This window comes from Thalassophryne amazonica, chromosome 15 (assembly GCF_902500255.1).
Source record: "Thalassophryne amazonica chromosome 15, fThaAma1.1, whole genome shotgun sequence".
In the NCBI taxonomy this organism is placed as follows: domain Eukaryota; kingdom Metazoa; phylum Chordata; class Actinopteri; order Batrachoidiformes; family Batrachoididae; genus Thalassophryne; species Thalassophryne amazonica.
The window spans coordinates 51,413,820-51,433,197 of NC_047117.1; the positions used below are offsets into that span (position 1 = coordinate 51,413,820).

The 19,378-nt window shown below is 41.5% G+C and overlaps 1 protein-coding gene across 5 annotated transcripts in view; it reads right to left on the reverse strand.

Moving 5' to 3' along the window:
- gne (glucosamine (UDP-N-acetyl)-2-epimerase/N-acetylmannosamine kinase) overlaps window positions 1–19,378 on the reverse strand; it is a 125,030-nt gene that overhangs the window by 29,424 nt on the left and 76,228 nt on the right. For all 5 annotated transcript variants that reach the window (XM_034187481.1, XM_034187482.1, XM_034187478.1 and 2 more), the window contains 2 exons: window positions 14,815–14,902; window positions 7,827–8,037 (listed from right to left, as the gene is read on the reverse strand). In XM_034187481.1, coding sequence (XP_034043372.1) covers window positions 7,827–8,037; window positions 14,815–14,902 — 299 coding nt within the window. The remainder of the gene's footprint in view (window positions 1–7,826; window positions 8,038–14,814; window positions 14,903–19,378) is intronic.

Consider the following 19,378-nt stretch of genomic DNA (forward strand, 5'->3'; position numbering starts at 1 on the left):
CACACTAACTGTCAGAATGCTCGTAGCACGGGCCGGGGCGGAGGATTAGCAGCAATCTTCCATTCCAGCTTATTAATTAATCAAAAACCCAGACAGAGCTTTAATTCATTTGAAAGCTTGTCTCTTAGTCTTGTCCATCCAAATTGGAAGTCCCAAAAAACAGTTTTATTTGTTATCATCTATCGTCCACCTGGTCGTTACTGTGAGTTTCTCTGTGAATTTTCAGACCTTTTGTCTGACTTAGTGCTTAGCTCAGATAAGATAATTATAGTGGGCGATTTTAACATCCACACAGATGCTGAGAATGACAGCCTCAACACTGCATTTAATCTATTATTAGACTCTATTGGCTTTGCTCAAAAAGTAAATGAGTCCACCCACCACTTTAATCATATCTTAGATCTTGTTCTGACTTATGGTATGGAAATAGAAGACTTAACAGTATTCCCTGAAAACTCCCTTCTGTCTGATCATTTCTTAATAACATTTACATTTACTCTGATGGACTACCCAGCAGTGGGGAATAAGTTTCATTACACTAGAAGTCTTTCAGAAAGCGCTGTAACTAGGTTTAAGGATATGATTCCTTCTTTATGTTCTCTAATGCCATATAACAACACAGTGCAGAGTAGCTACCTAAACTCTGTAAGGGAGATAGAGTATCTCGTCAATAGTTTTACATCCTCATTGAAGACAACTTTGGATGCTGTAGCTCCTCTGAAAAAGAGAGCTTTAAATCAGAAGTGTCTGACTCCGTGGTATAACTCTCAAACTCGTAGCTTAAAGCAGATAACCCGTAAGTTGGAGAGGAAATGGCGTCTCACTAATTTAGAAGATCTTCACTTAGCCTGGAAAAAGAGTCTGTTGCTCTATAAAAAAGCCCTCCGTAAAGCTAGGACATCTTTCTACTCATCACTAATTGAAGAAAATAAGAACAACCCCAGGTTTCTTTTCAGCACTGTAGCCAGGCTGACAAAGAGTCAGAGCTCTATTGAGCTGAGTATTTCATTAACTTTAACTAGTAATGACTTCATGACTTTCTTTGCTAACAAAAGTTTAACTATTAGAGAAAAAATTACTCATAACCATCCCAAAGACGTATCGTTATCTTTGGCTGCTTTCAGTGATGCCGGTATTTGGTTAGACTCTTTCTCTCCGATTGTTCTGTCTGAGTTATTTTCATTAGTTACTTCATCCAAACCATCAACATGGTTATTAGACCCCATTCCTACCAGGCTGCTCAAGGAAGCCCTACCATTATTTAATGCTTCGATCTTAAATATGATCAATCTATCTTTGTTAGTTGGCTATGTACCACAGGCTTTTAAGGTGGCAGTAATTAAACCATTACTTAAAAAGCCATCACTTGACCCAGCTATCTTAGCTAATTATAGGCCAATCTCCAACCTTCCTTTTCTCTCAAAAATTCTTGAAAGGGTAGTTGTAAAACAGCTAACTGATCATCTGCAGAGGAATGGTCTATTTGAAGAGTTTCAGTCAGGTTTTAGAATTCATCATAGTACAGAAACAGCATTAGTGAAGGTTACAAATGATCTTCTTATGGCCTCGGACAGTGGACTCATCTCTGTGCTTGTTCTGTTAGACCTCAGTGCTGCTTTTGATACTGTTGACCATAAAATTTTATTACAGAGATTAGAGCATGCCATAGGTATTAAAGGCACTGCGCTGCGGTGGTTTGAATCATATTTGTCTAATAGGTTACAATTTGTTCATGTAAATGGGGAATCTTCTTCACAGACTAAAGTTAATTATGGAGTTCCACAAGGTTCTGTGCTAGGACCAATTTTATTCACTTTATATATGCTTCCCTTCGGCAGTATTATTAGACGGCATTGCTTAAATTTTCATTGTTACGCAGATGATACCCAGCTTTATCTATCCATGAAGCCAGAGGACACACACCAATTAGCTAAACTGCAGGATTGTCTTACAGACATAAAGACATGGATGACCTCTAATTTCCTGCTTTTAAACTCAGATAAAACTGAAGTTATTGTACTTGGCCCCACAAATCTTAGAAACATGGTGTCTAACCAGATCCTTACTCTGGATGGCATTACCCTGACCTCTAGTAATACTGTGAGAAATCTTGGAGTCATTTTTGATCAGGATATGTCATTCAAAGCGCATATTAAACAAATATGTAGGACTGCTTTTTTGCATTTACGCAATATCTCTAAAATTAGAAAGGTCTTGTCTCAGAGTGATGCTGAAAAACTAATTCATGCATTTATTTCCTCTAGGCTGGACTATTGTAATTCATTATTATCAGGTTGTCCTAAAAGTTCCCTAAAAAGCCTTCAGTTAATTCAAAATGCTGCAGCTAGAGTACTGACGGGGACTGGAAGGAGAGAGCATATCTCACCCATATTGGCCTCTCTTCATTGGCTTCCTGTTAATTCTAGAATAGAATTTAAAATTCTTCTTCTTACTTATAAGGTTTTGAATAATCAGGTCCCATCTTATCTTAGGGACCTCGTAGTACCATATCACCCCAATAGAGCGCTTCGCTCTCAGACTGCAGGCTTACTTGTAGTTCCTAGGGTTTGTAAGAGTAGAATGGGAGGCAGAGCCTTCAGCTTTCAGGCTCCTCTCCTGTGGAACCAGCTCCCAATTCAGATCAGGGAGACAGACACCCTCTCTACTGCTGGGGGGTTCCCATGATGCACTGTTTCTTTCTCTTTTTGCTCTGTATGCACCACTCTGCATTTAATCATTAGTGATCGATCTCTGCTCCCCTCCACAGCATGTCTTTTTCCTGGTTCTCTCCCCTCAGCCCCAACCAGTCCCAGCAGAAGACTGCCCCTCCCTGAGCCTGGTTCTGCTGGAGGTTTCTTCCTGTTAAAAGGGAGTTTTTCCTTCCCACTGTAGCCAAGTGCTTGCTCACAGGGGGTCGTTTTGACCGTTGGGGTTTTACATAATTATTGTATGGCCTTGCCTTACAATATAAAGCGCCTTGGGGCAACTGTTTGTTGTGATTTGGCGCTATATAAAAAAATTGATTGATTGATTGATTGAACCAACAGGCGTGAAAAAAACTCACGCATGCACACGAAGGTTCAAGCTTGGCTGGTGCAATCACACGTGATTCAAATCCATATGGTTTTTGAAAAAAATAAAAAGGTCGGATACTTTAACGGACCTTGTGTGTGTGTGTGTGTGTGTGTGTGTGTGTGTGTGTGTGTGTGTATATATATATATATATATATATATATATATATATATATATATATAGATTAATGAGTTATGCAGTATTGAACACAGCAGCAGCAGAACATCTTATCACAGCTGGAACAGATCAGTAGGGGTGCCGGGGAAAAAAAAAAAAAAGATTCACGTCCGAATCGCAATTCTTATTTATTAATATTCTGAATCGATCCAAAATGTCCAAGAATCGATTTTTAAAAAGCATTTTTTTAAAAAGCATTTTTTTAAAAACATTTTCTTGCTTACTCGCTGTGTGTACTGTTTGTCAGGCAACGGCCTCCGTACTGCAGCGTCCCCACGAGGGGAGGGTTTGGCGTGCTTCAAAACATTTGTAAGCTGCAGCTTAGCATGGCAGACTAAGAGCTAATTCAGCCAGCAACGTCTTTGCTGAAGGGTGCATTTTGGATTTTATTATTTGCTGCGTAAGGAGCTTGACATGACTTATGCAGTGTGCAAAATCTGCAAAATAAAAGTTAAGTACTTCGGAAACACTTCAGAGGGGAGCAACGGTATCTGCCCAACTACTGACCATCACTTCACTAAACTGCCAGCCAACTCTGAACGAGCAAAGCAGATAAGTAAATTTACATCCAGAACCACTTGATTAACCTTGTAAAGCTGCATTTTCTTAAATATAAACATTTAAGTAATATTACTATTTCTCAGAGCTCTTTCAATCGAAAATCGATTCTGAATCGAATCGTCACCCCAAAAATTGGAATCAAATTGAATTGTGAGTTGTTGTACGATTCACATCCCTACAGATCAGTGTAACTTTAATACTTTCCTTATGTAATTTAATGTAAATTCATTTTACTGGCTCGATATCCAGGTCAGAGTGGCATTTTAAGACGCATTTTGCAAGCTTTTTTCCATGTGTTTCTGTGTAGGCTCTCAGTTGTCCAGGTGGTTTCCATAGTAGAGAAGCTTGAATCTTCGACTGGACTGGGTTGCTTCACACGAGGATGTTTTGCTTCAAATCGCAGAAGCTTCCTCAGCTAAAAATTCTTGCTCTGGTAGTCTGACTTCTGTCTTGACTCTTGTCGAGAAGAATAAACAGAAGCCACAAAAGCTGGAGTTTTAAACCTAACCAGACCCCTCCTACCGAGAGGCAGACTGATATAGGCTAGTGACTAAACAATAGCTCTAATTAGCACCTATTGTGCTCTAGTTAGCACCCTCCTAATGACAGGGCAGCTGTCCCTCCTAATGATGGGACGGACCCTCTCCTGATGGCTCCCTTGATGACTCTCCTGATGACGTGAATGACTCATTACCATGAACAAAAGACAAACTGCTTTGACCTGAGTACCCCACTGTAAACAGGGGACAAAGCGTGTCTCAGACCCCCTCACCGGTTAAGGCTGGGTTTCAACTGTTTCACATAGAATGCCTCCTTGTTCCCTCTCTCAAATAATTTCTTCTCTCTGGCTAAGATTTTAACTTCCTTGTCCTCAAACATGTGGTTAGTGTCTTTAAGGTGGAGATGAACTGCAGACTGAGGTCCACTGGTGCCATCTCTGTGGTGCTGGTATAACCTTTTGTGTAAAGGTTGCTTAGTCTCACCTATGTAGTGTTCGTTACAGTTTTCCTGACATCTGATAGAATACACTACATTGCTCTGTTTGTAACTAGGGATCCTGTCCTTAGGGTGAACTAATTTCTGTCTCAAGGTGTTAACTGGTTTAAAGTAAACTGGGATTTTGTGCTGTCTGAAGAGCCTCTGTAGTTTTTCCCCTACTCCTGCTAAATAAGGGAGAGACACTCTTCTTGTCTCCGTCTCCTGTCTGTCTGGTCTCTCTGTTCTCTGGGACGTGTGCACTTTGTCCAGGGACCATCGTGGGTACCCACATACTGTGAGGGCTTTCCGGACAAGTTGTTCTTTAGCCCTTCCCTCTGCAGTTGTGGGCACCTGAAGGGCTCTGTGTTGAAGAGTCAAGGGGGTGGTTTGAGCCAAAGAGCAGATATTGGTGAGTGTGAGTGGGTTTTCTGTAAACCCCTGTCTGGAGCTGCCTGTTCTCTCCAATCGTAACATCACAGTCCAAGAAGGCTAAATGGTTGTTTCTGGCATCCTCACGTGTGAACTTGATATTGGAGTCCACCGAGTTGATGTGTTCTGTAAAGTCCTCAACCTCCTGTTGCTTGATTTTAACCCATGTGTCATCGACATATCTGAACCAGTGACTGGGAGGGATGCCCGTGAAAGACGTCAAGGCTGTCTTCTTCACTCGCTCCATGTACAGATTGGCCACAATGGGGGATACCGGAGACCCCATCGCACAACCATGGATCTGCCTGTAGTAATTCCCCCTAAACAGGAAATACGTGGTGTTAAGACAGATCTCCAAGAGTTGGCAGATGTGGTCTGGTGTGAGTTTGGTCCTTTCAAGTAGAGACATCATCCAGCAGTCTCTGCCTCACAGCTGAGACAGCCTCAGCGGTGGGGATGCATGTGAACAATGATGTCACATCAAATGACACCATTGTTTCATCTGCCTTCAGCTGCAGGTCCTTGATCTTGTTCACAAAATCTTGTGTGTTTTCCACATGGTGGTCTGAGTTACCCACTAGAGGAGCCAAAATCCACTTGAGGTGCTTGGCCAAATTGTACGTGATGGAATGCTACATACAATAGGCCTGAGAGGCACGTCCTGTTTGTGGATTTTGGGCAATCCATAGAAGCATGGAGTGGCGTCCCCAGGGTACAGTCTGTAGTATGCCTGCCTGTCGATGAGTCCCTCTTTCTCCAGGTTTTGGAGGTAGCTAATGATTTTCTTCTTATAGCCGCTCGTGGGGTCTCTCTTCAGACGTTCGTATGTATTGGAGTCACTGAGCAAGTTGTTGATCTTGGCCTCGTAGTCCGATGTGTTTAGGACCACCGTGCATCTGCCTTTATCCGCTGGCAGGATAAGGATGCTTTGGTCCTTCTGCAGTGCTGACAAAGCTTTCCGTTCTTCTCCTGTGATGTTGGACGGAGGAGGCTTAGCACTGTTCAGCACTGCTGTGACTCTTAGTCGGAGGTCCCCAGCTTCTGACTGACAAACTGTTATGTTTAATGGCTGACTCTACTGCAGTGATGTAATCTACTGTCGGTTTATGTTTAGGGGTCACTGACAAATTTAGTCCTTTAGCGTCTGTGTAAGAACCCTGTCGGAGAGATTCTTTACCCAATTTTCCCTGTTGTCACTAATTTCTCTGGGTGCATCTTAAAACTACTCCCACTGAAAGTATGCCTTTTCTGCACTAAAAGGTTGTGAAACTTCCTGATTTGCCACTCCTTACTTTTTAAATGCTCAGCCATTTGAAATTTAACTATGAACTTTGTGATCTTATTATGGGCCTCTTCCTCCACTAAAGTTTCTAACCTTTTGTGCAGACTATCAAGATTATTTTGGAGGTCTAATATTTTAAAATGAAGCCTTCTAATTCTAAGACCCAAAATCCTCCTAAGGTAACTGTGCTGGATTTTTTCTGCTGTGTGACCTGCTTCTAGTGCCTTTTGCTTCATGCATTTGGGAATAACATTGTTTTGTTTGCATCTCAGGTTAAATCTTAAGTGGTTTCTAAAGTTAGCTATCTTTTTAAGTCTTTTCCAGCTTACGTACCAGTCCCAGGGCCTCATGCCCACAGCTGGTCGCAACCCAGTTGCGTCAAGCAACCCAGTCCAGTCGAAGATTCAAGCTTCTCTACTTTTTTCCATGTGTGTTCACTCATGTATCCACATTGAAAATGCATTAACATCTGGGAACTTCGTCAATATTTTGCCCGGTTAGGAGGTGTCATGTCGCTCGCTGCCCATAAAGGGACATTCGCATTTAGTAGGCAGCATTGGGAGTGCGTATTATAGTACTTATATTAACCTCTGTGGTCACAAATTAATTGCAGAGCTTTCATAAGTGTAAACTGAGATCAACTCAGTATTACTCATTTTGTTTTTTGTACTTTTCATAGTTTTGACAAAGGCTATTTTTTATTCATTGATACTGTTGATATTGTAATTTAATACAATAATTAAGAAATTTATAAAAAAAAATATTACATAATACACTGGAAACGTTCCTTTCATGCAGGACCACAGGTAAAAAGGTCCTTATTTTCATTATTCATTAAGTTTAGAAAAAAAAAAAAAAACAAAGTCACATGTCTATTTTTTTATTTCTTTGCAATCTGCAATCTTTATAGCTTCTTTCCTCATACCATCATTCTCCTACACAAGGACAGTCATCTCTCTGATTGAAACTCCTGTATCTGCACACTACTGCAGAACACATAACTTGTCTATTTCATGAGAGAATCCTTCTAAATAAGAGCTTTTCCCACTTTCCTCTACTGTAGTGAGTGCAAACATGCACTTTATTTTTTAACATTTATATTCTTACACTTTCAGTTACTTTGTGCATATTCTATGTTGGGATTTTATGTTGCATATCTTTCAATATGTTTCATTTCATGTTGACACTTGCAAAGAAAGATATTACTTGTATATGTAGTTCTTGGCAAATAAAGATTCTGATTTTGAACATGAAAGCTCTCATCACAGAAGTGGGGAAAATGAAAATGTTATTGATATTTTGGTCCATGTTACCCACTGAGCCTACCCTCATGGAGATGATAGCCACTCTGAGGTTGGTCCCTCCCATGTCAATGGCCAGAGCGCTTTGTGTCTCCAGTATATGATCGATGTCCTGGGATATGGAGTCTTTCACGGGTGGGAAACGGAAAGTCTTCTGGAGGGGCTCATCCAGGACAATGGTGCGTAAAAACTTGAGAATACGAGGTACTGCATTGCCGTCACCATAAATTTTAGAGCTGGTAGGAAACAGAAATAGAAACAGAAATTTTTTTCCCCATTCAAAAAAAAAAAAAAAGAAAAAAAAAAAAAAGACAATACTACTCTGAATGAATGACGTAAATGAGGAGGACAGAAGCATGAAGGGTGTACACCATACATTTGGTCAAATCTCAGTCACACTGGGTGCACAACTCAAAGTATTCAGTGTGCAGGCTCCAAGCCTGGATAAACAAGTAGGGTTGCATCGTAAACGGCAACTGGCGCAAATTTTACAAAAACAAGCATGCACTTCAAAAATCAAATTTCCATACCGGATCAGTCGAGGCCTGGGATAACTACTACTGGCACCAGTTCCGTTGTCCAACAGGGTGCCAACGGAAAATGGGCTACTGTTAGGCAAAGAAGAACAAGCAGAGAACGCGTTTGGACGCAACAAGAGAGGAGCACAGTTAAAAATGTGGAAGTGAAAATCGGGACTCTGAATGTTGCCAGTATGACTGGTAAAAGGAGAGAGTCGGCCCATATGATGGAGCGGAGAAAGGTTGACATGTCTGTACAAGAGACCAAGTGGAAGGGAAGTCAGGCCATGAGCATGGGAGGTGGATTAAAACTGTTGTATCATGGTGTGGATGGGAGGAGAAATGGTGTTGGGGTCATTCAACAGAAAGAGTATAGTCAGAGTGTGTTGGAGGTTAGAGTGTCTGACAGGTTGATGAGTGTGAAGTTAGAAAGTGAATGGGTGATGAAGAATGTCATCAGTGCATATGCCCCACAGGTAGTTTGTGAGATAAAGGAGAAAGATTTCTGGTTAGGTGAGGTGGCACAGAGTATACCCAAGCATAGTGATGAAAGCAGATTTCAATGAGCATGTTAGTGAAGGAACACAGGTGATGAGATAGTAATGGGTAGATAACCTTTGAAGGAAAGGAATGTGGAGGGGAAGATGGTAGATTTTGCAAAAAGGACAGAAATAAATGGCTACTGTGAATACTTATTCAAGGAGGAGCACAGGATAACATACAAGAGTGGAGGAAAGTGCACACAGGTGGACTACATCCTATGTAGGGGATCCTCTCTTGCTGCCCCCAGACACGTTCTCCCCCTGTTCATTTAGAGACTGTACAGTGGTGGCAAGGAGCGCCCAGCTAGACAGCATTGGATGATCATTTGTAGGATGACTTTGGCGATGAAGAAGTAGAAGAGAATGTGAGCTGAACCAAGAATCAGATGGTAGAAGCTGAAGAAGGAATAGGGTCATGTGAAATTTTGGAAGGATATGAGACAGGCAGTGGATGGAAGTGAAGTGACTGTGGATAAGGTCCTGGGTGCGACATCTGGAGAGAGGAAGGCTTCCGGTAACACGACTTACACCATTATAAAGCTGTGACGCTCCCCTTTCTATTCCCAAAATAGATTGCAAGTCAGTGACTTGAATTCTTTGTCTCGTCAGGATGCTCTACTTTCGGCCACATATAGTGCTTTAAGTTGATGATGTGCGAATACTGTGGCCACATTTCAGGCAATCTACCAGAGGGAGCAGTTTCTCCCTAAAGTCAGTGATATCTCAGACAAACTCCCACTACTCTCCACATCTTCAGATACTAATGTCAACACCTTCCATTTGAGCAACACTCAAATACCAAAAATTCTGACAGGGTATGTAAACTTTTGAGCATAGCTGCATGTTGCACAATTTGGTGATCCAATGAAAATTGCATTTTCGCCATTAATTGTGGTTAAAAACGGCTTTTCAATCAATTCTGTTCACATCGTGCTGCTCAATCTACAGTGGGATCAATCAAAAGAACAAAAAAAAAAAAAGAAACAAGTACAAAATCTTGTGATGATTTGTATGACATTTGTCAGACAGCGGCAGTAGCAGCAAGTCCATCACTGTACTGCACCTGCAGCAAGGTCGCTAATTGGCATCCCAAGGGCCACAGTAGGCTCAACCTCCTTTTGGACATGCTTTAAGGCCCCTTCACACGAATGCACGAATAAGTACGAATGAGGGCGAATCATAGCGAGACAGCCTAAAAGAGTGAACCATGAAAACATTGAGCAGACGTCGGGAGGGACACATGGCTGGGAAGGCGTGAATGATCCCGCTGGAACGTATTGCACCACATTGCGCTGCTGCTGTAGAGAAACAAAATGAAAACCACACACCATATAAAACACTGCAATGTCCAATATTTAATCCCTCTTATCGAGCGGACAAACAAGTATGATCCTTCTGTGCCTCTGTATATGACTCATGGTCACAGACGTACAGTCATGAAATGACATGAATGAAGCAATGCGCTCTCATTATGTCTTATGTCCAGCCGGGTATATAAATAATTACTACAATCACTGGACACCCACAGATTAGATATTGGTGTATAATTAGTGAAAATCACTGGGTTGATATGAATAATAAATAAAAGGGTCCCAATACAGAACCCTGCAGTTAAATAACCCTGGTTAAATAAAAAATAAATGCCACTGGTGGGATTTGAACTTGCAATTTACAAACGCTCTGATTAACAGATGGAAACTTTACCACTGCACTACAATCACTGTCTTATAACAGGAGTGTAAAATGTCCAAAATCAACAAGGATTAAAACGTATTAAAAAAAACACAAGAGAAATTAGATGATGTTATGAAGAGGAAGTTTTCGTCGCCTTGAAATGACAGCAAAAAAAGTGCTGTAGTAACTAACAAAACAGCGTTTGTTAGGGCATTTTTTTGGTGATACGTGACAAAGTGGCGTATTTGTTGCACTGTTGGCTTGTCATAGCCCTCAAGGTTATCACAGCCACATAAGCCTATAACTTCTTCTGGGTTGTCTGGGTGTCTTGGTGGCTTTCCTCACTCTTCTTCTTGCACAGTACCTCAGTTTTTGAGAACTGTCTACTTCATGCAGATTTACCATCGAGTGCCATATTGTTAGTAATTCTTTGTAACTGATGTAAATAAAGTCTGAAACATATTCAGTGGCAGCTTTACCATCAGAGAGCCTCGTCCAAAACTACCACAAAAGACTCCAACCTGTCATTGATGTTAAAGGGGGCAATACATGTTATTAAGAACAGAGGTATATAAACTTTTGATCAGGGTCATTTGGGTAGTTTGTGTTGTCATTATGATTTAAAAAGAGTAAACCTGGTTGTTTGACAAAAAATGGCTTCACCCAACCACTAACCGTGAGTGAAAAAAAGTTTGTGTTATTCATATTCTCTGAAAAATGGCCAAAAAACAAAAATTCCGCCAGGGTATGCAAACCTTTGAGCACAACTGTATTGTGCAAAGATTGTACTGAATCTCAAAACCCATAATTATATTAATTTCATGTACTGTGTCCAGCCAATAGGGCAGAGGAGTTTGCCGGTCTCAAAAGATGTGGAAACTGTTTGCCATGGATATTCCACATTCCCTCCAACAATATCCGTATCTTAGCAGAGCTTTATGGAGTTGTTTAATTTTAGGGGTGACGAAAAATCGAATCATATTTTTTAAAAGTTGCTCCTGGTGTGTAGTGAGTGCCTTGTATGGCAGCACCCTGATATCGGTGTGAATGTGAGGCATTACTGTAAAGCGCTTTGAGCACCTGATGCAGAAGGAAAAACGCTATAAAAATGCAGTCCATTTACTATTTAGTTACCATTTAAAAGTAAATTCCCTCCATGATATGAACTTTAAGCATTGAGTTGGGTTTTACAAATATTCATCTACTTCTGTTCAGAAATGGTTACTGCAACTTTTCTCCCATTTGGTTCTAATATAGGCACTCCTGTCAGTGACTGTAAATATGAATAAATATTAGTAATTAGTTTTCTTTTGAGACTTGATGCATATGCTTCAATCAGGATGTTGATTATATCTGTGTTACTTTCATCTGTTTTGATAATACTAAACTACTACTAAAATAGGCCATAATCTAGAGGTATCTAAAGAAATGTTTTTTCTATTTAAATAAATTTATACAATTTGAATAGTATTCATGTCTACGTTACTGAAAGCTAAATAATCTCCCCTCATCGGAAATGAGACCGTAAGTTGTAATGCCTTTACAAAGCCAGTATTTATATCGCTCATCCATCTGGGCCAGTTTAAAGTCTTTATCATATATGAGGTCTGTTAGAAAAGTATCCGACCTTTTTATTTTTTTCAAAAACCATATGGATTTGAATTACGTGTGATTGCATCAGCCAAGCTTGAACCTTCGTGCGCATGCGTGAGTTTTTTCACGCCTGTCGGTTGCGTCATTCGCCTGTGAGCAGGCTTTGAGTGAGCACTGGTCCACCCCTCTCGTTGTTAAGGAAATGGCGGAATGATTTGGAGCTTTGCTGCATCAATTTTTTCCTGAAACTGTGAGAGACCTCCAGGTGGACACCATTCGGAAAATTAATATGGCTTTCAGGGACGATTTTATGGGGATTACACAGATTAAGGAGTGCTCCAGCCGGTTTAAAGACCGCCCACAGCGTCTGAGAGCGCGGCGCCGATCGACAGGCCCGCGGTGTGGTCGCCGCGGAGCCACATGGTGCAAAGCAATGCCGTGATGAAGCCTCACAGGACATGTTGGGGCATGTCCAGCTCATGCTCAATTTCTCGGATATTCACACGACTGAAAAGCAACCGGAAGCCGTCTGAAAGCCACCTGAAAGCCGTCCTGAGACCAACACCGAGGTGGTTTTGTCCCGCCCCATGAGCCGCACGGTGGCGCATTCATCCGCTTCTTTTTCCATGAAAAAAACTCCTGTAACAGTGGAATGTGCCGAAAAAGTGCTGATGTCCACGCCTTCTGCCTTTTTGTGAAAGTCAGACGACGTCCCGGATCAACAAAGTCTTCACGTTGGAAATGATCTGGTTGTTTCAGCGGGGTTTAAGCCTGTCGATCGGCGCTCAGAGCGCGCCGCGCTCTCAGACGCTGTGGGCGGTCTTTAAACCGGCTGGAGCACTCCTCAATCTGTGTAATCCCCATAAAATCGTCCCTGAAAGCCATATTAATTTTCCGAATGGTGTCCACCTGGAGATCTCTCACAGTTGCAGGAAAAAATTGATGCAGCAAAGCTCCAAATCATTCAGCCATTTCCTTAACGACGAGAGGGGTGGACCAGTGCTCACTCAAAGCCTGCTCACAGGCGAATGACGCAACCAACAGGCGTGAAAAAACTCACGCATGCGCACGAAGGTTCAAGCTTGGCTGATGCAATCACACATGATTCAAATCTATATGGTTTTTGAAAAAAATAAAAAGGTCAGATACTTTTCTAACAGACCTCGTATTACCCAGCAGCAAGCCTGGAAATACTTTAAAACCCTGGTCCCACCGAAAAATGAAGGATGAATAATGAGCCACATAGCATGTTCTTTTTTTGGTATGACTCCAGTTATATACAACAAACATGGGAGAATAGAGGCTCTTAGAGGCAGAATATTCGGCTAACAAGGCTCTTCTCTGACATGTGGCGCTAATTTCAAGAAGTTCAAAATTTAGCAAAAACAGCGTGGGGCAGTTTGTGTACAAGGTACTACGAGGACAAATGAGGATGTTAGAGACATGTTAGTGGTGAGGACGAGGCTGTTAGAAGCCCATTATCCGAGTACCTGGCGGCTACGAGGACAGGGCAGGCTATTTTTGGATCCGCACTCTCGCGCAATTCATCATGACAATCCAACTACTACTCAAACTGTCACCAAATTTGCACCACAGATAGATATTAGGCCATGGAAAAACTCCACTGAATTTTGGAGGTGATCCAGATCCAGATTCTGGATCAAGATTTCCCTTTATATAGGCTTTGAAGGATTTCTTCAAAACTACTTCACACATTCTCACCAAATTTGCACCACAGATTGATATTAGGGCATGGAAGACTCCGTTAAATTTTGAAGGTCATCCGGTGTCGCAGAACAAATGGTCCACCCTTAAAAATTGGTCCACCCTGCCTCTACTGCGCATGCGTCATTTCAGAGCTCAGCAGCTCGTCTGACAGAGTCTCTTCACCCAAAGCGATCAAATGGATTATTAGCCATCAGATGACAAGGTTAAACCTCTTAAATCATTCTAAAGTCAGTTTTAAGCAGAAACGAGGCTATACTCTGTGATGCTTTAAATGACTGATGCGCAGTGAATGCATCAGCTAGCAGTCCATGTAGCTGCAACACTCTTACTGCTTCCTCAGTCTTGTATGATGAAATAATGCTGAATTTATGTGGAAATGATTGTTGTACAAAAGCTTCAGATATCTGTCAGTGAGACAGATGATGACTGTAGTGCAGTTTTAAGCAGAAACTAGGTGATAATCAGTGAAATACAGCTAATGACACATGCGCAGTGAAGGCAGGGCGGACCGATTTTTAGGGGGGACTGTTCGTTCGGTGACACCAGATCCAGAATCCAGATATGTAGGCTGTGAAGAACTACTTCAAAACTACTCCATGGATTCTGACCAAATTTGCACCAAGACAGATATTAGGGCATGAAAGATTCCACTGACTTTTGGAGGTGATCTGGATCCAGAGTGGTGGACGTCAGAAATCTGATTGCTCTTGTTAATTAACAGAATAATTTGGAGATCACAAGTTATTTAAATTCAAACATTTAATATAAACTTCCTGTGTGAATGATTCTTCATGAATTTGGTGTTTCAATGTGTAACTATATTATATTTCTGATGATTTCTGAAGTTTTGAGGTGTGATTAATTCTGAAAAAATGATAAATTAGTTATGCAGATAAAGTTATCCACATGAAAAACACCAAAGACACAGAGAGACAGGTAGGAAGGATATGAGTCTTACCAGGGGTATCTCTTCCCAAATTGCAGCTCCAGTGCATGATAGATCTTATTATGAGTATCAGCATCTCTCACATGAAGAACATTCTCACCTGCCACAGAAGTTAATGCCATCAGCACAAAAGACTACACCTTTAAACCTGAATTTTTTTGGGTAAAGCAGTCCACACACTTTGAACAATATCATATTACTCATTCATAAATATTTGCTATTTTGGTGGAATCTCTCTCGCTGTGCATCCACACACACTACATATACACGAGGTCTGTCAATAAAGTATAGGTCCTTTTTATTTTTTCAAAAACTATATGGATTTCATTCATATGTTTTTACGTCAGACATGCTTGAACCCTTGTGCGCATGCGTGAGTTTTTCCACGCCTGTCGGTGACGTCATTCGACTGTGAGCACTCCTTGTGGGAGGAGTTGTCCAGCCCTTCGTCGGAATTCCTTTGTCTGAGAAGTTGCTGAGAGACTGGCGCTTTGTTTGATCAAAATTTTTTCTAAACCTGTGAGGCACATCGAAGTGGACACGGTTCGAAAAATTAAGATGGTTTTCGGTGAAAACTTAATGGCTGATGAGAGATTTTGAGGTGATACTGTCGCTTTAAGGACTTCCCACGGAGTGGGACGCCGCGCAGCGCTCCCAGGCGCCGTCGTCAGCCTGTTTCAAGCCGAAAACCTCCACATTTCAGGCTCTATTGATCCAGGACGTCGTGAGAGAACAGAGAAGTTTCAGAAGAAGTCGGTTTCAGCATTTTATCCGGATATTCCACTGTTAAAGGAGATTTTTTTTAATGAAAGACATGCGGATGGATTGCAGCGTCGGCTCGCAGCCGGCGCGATGCTCCGCATATATATATATATATATATATATATATATATATATACACACACTCAACAAAAATATAAACGCAACACTTTTGGTTTTGCTCCCATTTTGTATGAGATGAACTCAAAGATCTAAAACTTTTTCCACATACACAATATCACCATTTCTCTCAAATATTGTTCACAAACCAGTCTAAATCTGTGATAGTGAGCACTTCTCCTTTGCTGAGATAATCCATCCCACCTCACAGGTGTGCCATACCAAGATGCTGATTAGACACCATGATTAGTGCACAGGTGTGCCTTAGACTGCCCACAATAAAAGGCCACTCTGAAAGGTGCAGTTTTATCACACAGCACAATGCCACAGATGTCGCAAGATTTGAGGGAGCGTGCAATTGGCATGCTGACAGCAGGAATGTCAACCAGAGCTGTTGCTCGTGTATTGAATGTTCATTTCTCTACCATAAGCCGTCTCCAAAGTCGTTTCAGAGAATTTGGCAGTACATCCAACCAGCCTCACAACCGCAGACCACGTGTAACCACACCAGCCCAGGACCTCCACATCCAGCATGTTCACCTCCAAGATCGTCTGAGACCAGCCACTCGGACAGCTGCTGAAACAATCGGTTTGCATAACCAAAGAATTTCTGCACAAACTGTCAGAAACCGTCTCAGGGAAGCTCATCTGCATGCTCGTCGTCCTCATCGGGGTCTCGATGTGACTCCAGTTCGTCGTCGTAACCGACTTGAGTGGGCAAATGCTCACATTCACTGGCGTTTGGCACATTGGAGAGGTGTTCTCTTCACGGATGATGCGAAGGAGATGTGTTGCACTGCATGAGGCAAATGGTGGTCACACCAGATACTGACTGGTATCCCCCCCAATAAAACAAAACTGCACCTTTCAGAGTGGCCTTTTATTGTGGACAGTCTAAGGCACACCTGTGCACTAATCATGGTGTCTAATCAGCATCTTGGTATGGCACACCTGTGAGGTGGGATGGATTATCTCAGCAAAGGAGAAGTGCTCACTATCTCAGATTTAAACTGGTTTGTGAACAATATTTGAGGGAAATGGTGATATTGTATATGTGGAAAAAGTTTTAGATCTTTGAGTTCATCTCATACAAAATGGGAGCAAAACCAAAAGTGTTGCGTTTATATTTTTGTTGAGTATATATGAGTGTGTGCGCGCGTGCACGGTGAGGCAAATAACTCTGATCCATCGATTTTGCAAGTTTTCCCACCTACAAAGAATGGAGAGGTCTGTAATTTTTATCGTCAGAAAAACTGTGAGAGACAATGTAAAACCAAAAAATCACTGATTTTTAAAAAGGTAATTTGCATTTTATTAAATGAAATAAGTATTTGATACAACAGAGAAACAGACCTTAATATTTGTGATAGAAACCTTTGTTTGCAGAGGGCTGAAGTTTCCTGTAGTTCTTGACAAAGTTTGCACACTGCAGCAGGGATTTTGGTGCACTCCTCCATATCTTCTCCAGATCTTTCAGGTTTGGAGTTTCTGCTCCCTCCAAAGATTTTCGATTGAGTTTCAGGTCTGGAGACTGGCTCGGCCACTCCAGGACCTTGAAATGTTTCTTACGGAGCCACTGCTTAGTTGCCCTGTCTGCGTGTTTCGGGTCATTGTTGTGCTGGAAGACCCAGCCACGACCCATCTTCAATGCTCTTAATGAGGGAAGGTTATTTGCCAAAACCTTGCAATACATGACCTCATCCATCCTCCCTTCAATACGGTACAATTGTCCTGTCCCCTTTGCAGAAAAGCACCTCAAAAGTGATGTTTCCACCCCCATGCTTCACAGATGGGACGGTGTTCTTGGGGTTGTTCTCATCCTTTAAACATGGCGAGTGGAGATGATACCAAATAGCTCTATTTTCGTCTCATCTGACCACATGACCTTCTCCCATGTCTCCTATGGATCATCCAGATGGTCACTGGCGAATTTCAAACTTGCCTGGACATGTGCTGGCTTGAGCAGGGGGACCTTGCTGCCGTGCAGGATTTTAAACCATGATGGCATAGTGTGTTACTCATGTAATCTTTGTGACTGTGGTCCAAGCTCTCTTCAGATCATTGACCTGGTCCTCCCATTTAGTTCTCGGCTGATTTCTTACCTTTTTCAGAATCATCCTTACCCCATGAGGTAAGAACCTGCATGGAGCCCTAGACCGAGGAAGATTGACAGTCATCTAGTGTTTCTTCCATTTTCTGACAACTGCGCCAACAGCTGTTGCATTCTCACCAAATTGCTTGCCTATTGTCTAACAGCCCATCCTAGCCTTGTGCAGGTCTACAAGTTTGTCCCTGGTGTCCTTAGACAGCTCTTTGGTCTTGTCCATGGGGGATAGGTTGGCGTATGATTGAGTGTGTGGACAGGTGTCTTTTATATACAGGTAATGAGTTCAAACAGGTGCATTTAATACAGGTAAAGAGTGCAGAATAAGAGGGCTTCTTAAAGAAAAAGTAACAGGTCTGAGAGAGACAGAATTCTTGCTGGTTGGTAGGTGATCAAATACTTCTTGCAATAAAATGCAAATTAATTTTTTAAAAATCATACAGTGTGATTTTCTGATTTTTTTTAGATTCTGTCTCTCACAGTTGAAGTGTACCTACAATAAAAATTACAGACCTCTACATTCTTTGTAGGTGGAAAAACTTGCAAAATCAACAGTGGATCAAATACTTATTTGCCTCACTGTACACATACACATATATACACAGTGTATCTGAAAACTATTCACATGCAGACAATTTAGCTATCTTTGAGGAATTCTGTTTGAGGACTGTTTCAGAATCCATGCAGAATGCTCTCATGATAGAGAAATGCTGTGTGTCCAACACTTTGTCTACAACCCCTGGCAAAAATTATGGAATCACCGGCCTCGGAGGATGTTGATTCAGTTGTTTAATTTTGTAGAAAAAAAGCAGATCACAGACATGACACAAAACTAAAGTCATTTCAAATGGCAACTATCTGGCTTTAAGAAACACTATAAGAAATCAGGAAAAAAAATTGTGGCAGTCAGTAACGGTTACTTTTTAGACTAAGCAGCGGGAAAAAAAATATGGACTCACTTAATTCTGAGAAATAAATTATGGAATCACCCTGTAAATTTTCATCCCCAAAACTAACACCTGCATCAAATCAGATCTGCTCGTTAGTCTGCATCTAAAAAGGAGTGATCACACCTTGGAGAGCTGTTACACCAAGTGGACTGACATGAATCAAGGCTCCAACACGAGAGATGTCAATTGAAACAAAGGAGAGGATTATCAAACTCTTAAAAGAGGGTAAATCATCACGCAATGTTGCAAAAGATGTTGGTTGTTCACAGTCTGTGTCTAAACTCTGGACCAAATGCAAACAACATGGGAAGGTTGTTAAAGGCAAACATACTGGTAGACCAAGGAAGACATCAAAGCGTCAAGACAGAAAACTTAAAGCAATATGTCTCAAAAATCAAAAATGCACAACAAAAAAAATGAGGAACGAATGGGAGGAAACTGGAGTCAACGTCTGTGACCGAACTGTAAGAAACCGCCTAAAGGAAATGGGATTTACATACAGAAAAGCTAAACGAAAGCCATAATTAACACCTAAACAGAAAAAAAAACAAGGTTACAATGGGCTAAGGAAAAGTAATCGTGGACTGTGGATGACTGGATGAAAGTCATATTCAGTGATGAATCTCGAATCTGCATTGGGCAA